The 7,537-nt window shown below is 33.8% G+C and overlaps 1 protein-coding gene across 1 annotated transcript; it reads right to left on the bottom strand.

Moving 5' to 3' along the window:
* Positions 1-1,002: 1,002 nt before the first annotated feature.
* On the bottom strand, positions 1,003-1,923 carry LOC102859417 (olfactory receptor 10AG1-like). The gene has a single exon (XM_006902266.1). The coding sequence runs from the start codon at positions 1,897-1,899 to the stop codon at positions 1,003-1,005; it is 897 nt and encodes a 298-aa protein (XP_006902328.1). The 5' UTR covers positions 1,900-1,923.
* Between the last annotated feature and the right edge of the window lie 5,614 nt (positions 1,924-7,537).

The raw sequence follows: 7,537 nt of genomic DNA, 5'->3' as shown, positions 1-7,537 counted from the left end.
ATTCGGCCCCAAGGAACACTCTAGCTGCACTTTCTCTAACACATATGTTTGTTCTTTTGATAATCCATGGGATATTCCCTGTTCTTCTCCAACATCACAACTCAAGGGCGCCAATTCTCTCTGTCATCTTTATTCCCTGTTCAGGTCTCAGATTCATAGTAAGTGATTGAAACGACCCTGTTCTGAATAAGGCACTTTTAATTCTCTAAACTGAATTATCTATATTGAAGAAATATACCTTGGCTATTACTATTTTGTCTTTTTATTTTAAACAACTTTCTTTAAAAAATAGAAACTCTCGCTCATAATATGTCTCCCTCCTGTCAATTCTTCAAAAGTAAAATCAAAACAAAGGAAAAAAAGAACAACCCACTTGTGGAAAAATGTCATGACTTTCTTTGAACATGTTTTAATAATGATATATATACATATATACACACACACACATATATATTTTTTATTAAACCATAGAATTATATAGAAAATGATAAATATACAAATAGTGAGTGATGTTCAACAGGGCTTATAAACCATCACATCTTATAAAATATATCCTCATTTAAAGGTTATCTTTTCTTGACAAAAAAGCATCTGTCAATAGAATTACTGTAAGATCTGGAAATATGTATAATTCTAATTAATGTTTATTACTAACATGTTTTTAAAATAGTTTTTACAACTGTATATAAAGTCATGGAAAAATGGTTTTAATATATAGATTTAGCAGATTAATCATTACACAAGGGTAATTAATGATATCTCCTTCGTAGTTTATTAATTAAGTAGGACATAGAACCACAGAATCACAGGAATGCTAATAGATTGGTTATGATCTGCTTATAGGCTTGGCCATAAAGATATGACATCATTACCACCTTTTACTATTTTTAATAAATTATATATATATATGGAATAAAAGAACATTCATGAAAAAAACATAAGAAAGAAATCCTTACATTATTATTATAATATTATAATAATTTCATTCTTAACTGAAATTATTTATTTACATAGCACTTTTTTCAGTGCTGATATGACATCCTTGTTTCTGAGGCTGTATATCATGGGGTTAAACATAGGGGTTAGGATGGTGTAGAAAAGAGAAAGCACTTTTCCAGATTCTTCTGACTGATTGTTCTTTGGTCGTAAGTATGAAATAGTGGCTGATCCAAAGAATAAAAGTACAACAATTAGATGAGATGAGCAGGTTGAGAAAGCTTTTGTCTGACTTGTGGTTGATGGTAATTTCAGGATGGTAGAGATAATTTTACTGTAGGAACCAAGTATCAACAGAAAAGGGATTGTGACAAATACAATGGCAGCTACATAGAGCAACATCTCACTTATAAAAGTATCTCCACAAGCCAGCTTGAGTAGGGGGGGAACATCACAGAAGAAGTGGTTAATTTGTTTAGACCCACAAAAAGTAAGGGAGAAAATCTGATATATCTGCTCTATCTGAAATGGGATGCCAATAGTCCAGGCACCAATCGCCAACTGCATACAGACCCTGTGGTTCATGACTACAGGGTAGTGTAGAGGGTTACAGATGGCCACGTAACGGTCATAGGCCATCACTGCCAGGAGCAAACACTCTGTGGTTCCAAATATAACTAAAAAGAACATCTGTGTAGCACAGGAAAGTAAGGAAATATTTCTTCTCTGAGTCCCAAGATCCATCAACATTCTGGGAAGTGTGACTGACACATAGCAAATTTCCAAGAGAGAAAAACTTGCCAGGAAAAAGTACATTGGGCTCTGGAGAGCAGGGTCTATTTTTGATAATAGAAAAATAGTACCATTGCTCACCAGAATAATAATATAGATTACCAGAAATAATCCAAAAAGAAACCACCGGAGATGGGGCACGCCAGAAAAACCCAAGAGAACAAATTCCATCCATTCTGTTTGGTTTCCATTTGGTGGTTTTCCTGGTTGACTCATCTGCAGAAAAGATAAACTGACATTGTATTTCCCTTTATTTTCATCTCTCTCTTTGCTTCTTTTCTCATTGCTATTGTTTATGGGGCCTGTGGTGGAATCCGTAGGGATTGGTTGTGCTAAATCGTATGCCATATCTTTCTAGTGGTCCCAGTCTACCAGTGGCTCTGCTGGAGAACAGTGGGCAGTCTTTTCCACAGCCTTGGAAACTCAGTGGAGGGATTAAGGCACTATAATGACAAGTTTGAGTTCAAGCTATAAGAATGATAATAGGCATTTATACACCATATGCATACTCTGATTAAATAACAATAAATTATTTTGTCACACTTAATTTAGAGTCACTTTAATTATGAAGTACAACTTGGAATGCATCAAACTAGACCTTAATCAGCACAGACACTATAGGCCTACAAGTTTGAGGGAGTCACTCTTAGTTTTTCCATAGTATCTCATTTTAAAATTGACACTCATCTTCTGTTGACTTAGTGGATAAGGAAGGTTGTTCAAATTTACCTGCAATTTGATGAGAGAACGATGGACCATCAAAGCAAGATAACACACCACCTCATATGCTGTTGTTGTGTTAGATGTCCTCTAGTTAGCTTCAACTTATAGTGAACAACGTCATGCACATGGGAATGAAATCAGGCCTGACCTTTGCCATCTCCACAGTCTACTGTGCAAAAGCCCGTTTCTGTAGATGCTGTATCAGCCCATCTTGTGAGGGCCTTCCTTCTGTTAAATAATAAAAATAAGTTTAGAAAAAAATGTTATTTTTTTTCTAGGTGAATATAACAAATTTCTTATGAGTACATTGAGTAAGAAAATTTTATTAAGTTGTTTATTTAGGTTTTATTAGGTTGTCGTTATTTATAGGTTGTTCTTCTGAAACCAACAGGTCATGTAACTGTCTACAAATTCATTATTGATGCTGAAAGGTGCTCAAGGTGAAAATATATAACATAACGGGCAGTACAATTTATTTTGTGAGAAACTCAACATGAACAATGTGACCAACTATCAAAAAGTTGTATTACTGCAAATCAGTAAATAGTGTTTTATTGGAATTTTGTTTTGCTCCTATTTCTATGTTTTATATTTTGGTCAATTTTATGCAATCATGTAAACTTTCTAAGATTTACTTACTTAAAGTTTCAAAGGTTTACTTCTTTTGTGATATTAAATGAGATAATATTGATGAAATTTATTACTTAACTTACAATTTTTAGTTAGATATGGTTCTATAAATTATAATGATGATATAATGAGTTTTTTGTTGTGGTTTGGTTTTTTGGGGGGTTTTGCATTTTAGAGGGTTTTTTCGTTTGTTTGGTCTTCGGGGTTGTTTTTTTTTTAGGATATGGCCATAGGAGTTACTTCATTGCTTAGAAAAATATTTAAGGAGTTGATTTTTAGTTCCATTGTCACGTTGGAAATTATTTTTCCCATAATTCCCTTCTACCAGGGCCTGAAGAAGAACTCATTATTAAAATGCTCAAGATACAAAATTTAAGGAGGCTTTCAGGCTCACCCTTACACTTGTACAATCCTGAGAGTAAATGCCTTCTTAAATATCGTCCATGTACTGCTTTCCTAAACCTATACCCCTCCTTCCTAATGTGTTTCCACCTTGTCCATTAAGCAAAGGAGAACAATGGTAAATTGGTTAAAATGAACCAAACTTATGGTTGTGGGGTCAGTTCAGCCTTGCAGGAGGAACACTTTGAAAGCACAGTCTCATAATGTGTCCAAGTGTAGTTGTGGAAAGTATCACATGGTTTTGTTGTTTGTTTGTTTTCCCCATCTTGGAAAATTGATTGTTTCAAATCACTGAGCATTTAACCACTGAACCACCAAGGCTTCATGCTGTGATTAAAGAATGATGTACCTCTGGTAGACTGAAACTGAATTATGGTACAATATAAAAGAGTGCAATGAATTAATGCAAGATAATTATTCCTTTCTAGTGCATCACAGATTGCTCAGTTCTGCAGACCAGTGACTCTATCAACAGTGTCAATGCGAATTAAGCTGTTTATTATGAATATACTATGTTGAAGGGAAGCTAGTATTTATTAAAATGCATGAGCTACCAGAAGAATAGACAAATACATCTTGGAGAAAAACAGAGATAACAAAGCTTTCTCTCACATACTTTGGGTATGTTGCCAGCAGAAGCTATTCATTAGAGAGGGACAGCATGCTTGGAAAGGTGGAGGGTCAATGAGAGAGAGGAAGACCCTCATTGAGATGAATTGACACAGTGACAGCAGCAATGGGCTCCAGTGTGTCAGAAATGACGATGCATAGTATAGCAGAGAACAGGATTCAGATCTGTACTTCACAGATTGTTAGAAGTTCTATTCCACTCAAGGTTACATGACAAACATAACAACACTGATACCTATTTCAATGACAGTTACTTATTAACATCATCTCTTTAACATTAGGGAGCTCTGATGGCTTAACGGTAAGAAGCTGAGCTGCTAAGCTGAAGGTACAGGCTTTGAATCCACCACTAGAGAAGGATGGACAATCTCTTCCTGTACGATTTGCTACCTCTGAAAACCAGCTAGAGTGGGTCAGCGATAAGCTGGTTCTGATACTGTACTACATATCAACAACAATTTAGCATTAACATTAAACAGATTTCTATTTGTTCTCGATTTTACACAATTTTATGTTTAACATAATAATACTGTCACTCAAATTTACTTGCTTTTTGCAGCACAGGACCATTATGGGAATGAAGTGAAAATTTTAAAACATTTATCAAAAGCCTCACAAAACTGAAGAAATGAGTGTTTAAAAGTGTGCTTTCTGCAAGAGTTATCTTTCAGTACTTTGGTTTGCACCATGATTTCTATCTGTAGACTGTACCTATAAGTACTCACCGCTAATCCTTGCTTAGAATTATATTTAGAGCAATACCCCTTATGCATTTTCTTTCAATGATACTTACTAGTAACCTGAGAAATAAAGGCTATGGCTATGTTGCCACTTAGAACTAATATATGTTTTAGAAAATGCATATATACCAAATATGGTGCTCAATAATTAGAAAGAAAGAAAACAATATTATTAAAACATGAACAAAAGCAAGAGAAGAATAAGGGATCACAAGAGGATGAAAAAAATAAATATACATGTAGAACTTGATGAACGATGGCAGTTAATAAAAAAATAGCAATAATTCATTGTCGTTAGGTACTATCCAATCAATTCCAACTTGTAAAAACCCCATCTAGAAGAGAACTCTTACTATTTAGCCCTGAGTCATCCTCATAATTTTTACTCTGTGTGAGTTAATTGTTTCAGTGTCAACCTGTCTCATTAAATTTCTTCTTTTCTCTGAACCTCTGTTTTACCAACTTGATATTCTTTTCCAGAGACTGGCTCATTCTATGCACGACAGACATTTGTCATTCTCATTTCTAAAGGGATTTAGAGCTTTGATTTTTCCAATAAAGATCCATTCATTCTTCTGACAGCCTACATTATGTTCAACGTTCTTACCCAAAACCACAATTTAAAAAGGCATAAGTTCCTCCGTGATCTTCCTAATTCATTATCCATTTTTTCTTTTTTTGGAATGACTTTCAGTCAATTAAAATACCATAGTTTTGGATTGAGACAGTTTAAAGCCCAAGGTGATATTTTTGCTTTGTATTACTTTGAATATTTGCCTGTTTTATGTATAATGTCTCTTTCTAAGGATATATATATAATCTCCAAGTAAATGGATATAATTTTTTGAAAATGGACAATTTCAATATTTTCTCTGTTTATCATGACCTAGGAAACTCTGGTGACCTAGAAATTAAGTGTCTGCTCTGCTAACCCAAAGATACCCAGTTTGAATCCACAAATTTGCTCTGTGGAAAAAAGTTGAAAAATTCCTCTAGCATGATTTACCTGAAAGCCAACTGGAGGGTAAACTGTGTAAATTCTAAATGTACTGCACATAACAGCAACAAAAATCATGACCTTACTGATTAAGCCATCTGGCAGGGATTTCTCAGTGAATAATTCTGATTCATTCCCCTTATCTATTTAAACCTCAGCTGTACATATTTTTAGATAAATAACAAACACAAACAATGAAATTAACTTAAAAATAAGAACTTAATATCTTCTTTAATATTTTATTCTTAAATTTAAAAAGATTTAAGATTTTTTTTTTCCATTCCTAAGTAATTGTAAATTTATTTCATGACCCCCCTCCCCAGTCCCTTTTCTAGCTGCCCAAGGGAATGTTATTAAGATCAACCAGGTGCTCCCGGGGGAAAGTGGACAGTCTCCTCACACTCAACTCACTGCCTCTGAAGACCTGCTGGAGGGTCAACTGTGAGTCAGTTTTACCACAGTGACACATAACAGTAAAAGCAACAGTTTGTTAAAATATTATTAAAATTAAAATACATACATATGATGTTTATTAGCTACAAAATATTTGAAGGAAATTATATTTTGAAATACCTTTTAAAAGACAGTTTTTCCCATTTTCAGGGCTTAAAGGTAAATTAATATCACTATTAAAACATTTCTGGCATAAATTACATAGTTTCAGAAATATATAAGATTTAAAAAAAAAAAATTAGTGTATTTCTTACACTCTACTTTAATATTACCATCAAGTAAAATTGAAAATATTTTATATTTACCCTTTTTACTTTTATTTGAGACACTAAGAATCCCAGTGGCTCAATCTCTCAAAATTATTCTGCTGTCAAGGAGGTTTATGGTTCCCACTTGTGATCAGATATGCAGGAAACAGATGTTGTAGGCAATGTCCTTGAAGACACACAGACTTCAAAACTTTGTCTAAAGGGCCTGTCCATGATGGAGTCAACCCAGTGACAAGGAGTCTGGATTTTGCTTGATTCTGAATGCTATTGTTGCTTGCTCGCTGAAGAGGGTTTAAAGATTTAAGTTACTTTGATTTAAATAAATTATTTCATGGAAGATGTTCAATCTACCTTGAGCAGTCTGTTCACTTGGAAACTAGATTGCTTTTTAAACAAAATGATAGTTTGAAAGAAAGTTATCTCTACTGGGATATCTTCCACTAGACATAGTTAAATTTCTAATTAAAGAATTCTCTTTGGTACATGGTCACTGATTTTATTTATTTATTTTCCTAGATAATTCTCACTTTACCCAGAACAGGTTTCTTGTAGGCTCTCAACGGAATATACTGCACAGAACATTTAATATCTTAGACTTGTATACGGTCCAGCAGTGCCCATAAACCAGTAGTACCATTAGAGACCATGTAAAATGGATGTAACACAACACAGATTCTCACTTTACTTATCATGGTTATATCATAGGATCGTCTTATTTCACTAAGCTCCTGTCATATTTCCCCATAGTTCTTCTTCTATTTTTTTTCCCTAAATAAGGTACAAAGTTTTTTGACCAATAAAACCTAAATATAAAGAAATTATGCAATAAATGTGTATGTACATATCTATACGTACATCCATATACATATATCTACCTATCTATATCTATCTATATTTACCTATCTATATATATCTTCATAGGGTTGCTATGAGTCACCTGTGACTCGACAGCACTTAACAACAAC

Source organism: Elephantulus edwardii, unplaced genomic scaffold, assembly GCF_000299155.1.
Source record: "Elephantulus edwardii isolate Elephantulus edwardi_28Jun2011 unplaced genomic scaffold, EleEdw1.0 scaffold00389, whole genome shotgun sequence".
Taxonomy (NCBI): domain Eukaryota; kingdom Metazoa; phylum Chordata; class Mammalia; order Macroscelidea; family Macroscelididae; genus Elephantulus; species Elephantulus edwardii.
The sequence above is the reverse complement of the archived record's forward strand: the minus strand, read 5'-3'. Positions and strand labels throughout refer to the sequence as shown.

Excerpts from the sequence above, each read along its gene's own strand:
- LOC102859417 (XM_006902266.1), bottom strand. The coding sequence starts at position 1,899 with ATGGAATTTGTTCTCTTGGGTTTTTCTGGCGTGCCCCATCTCCGGTGG.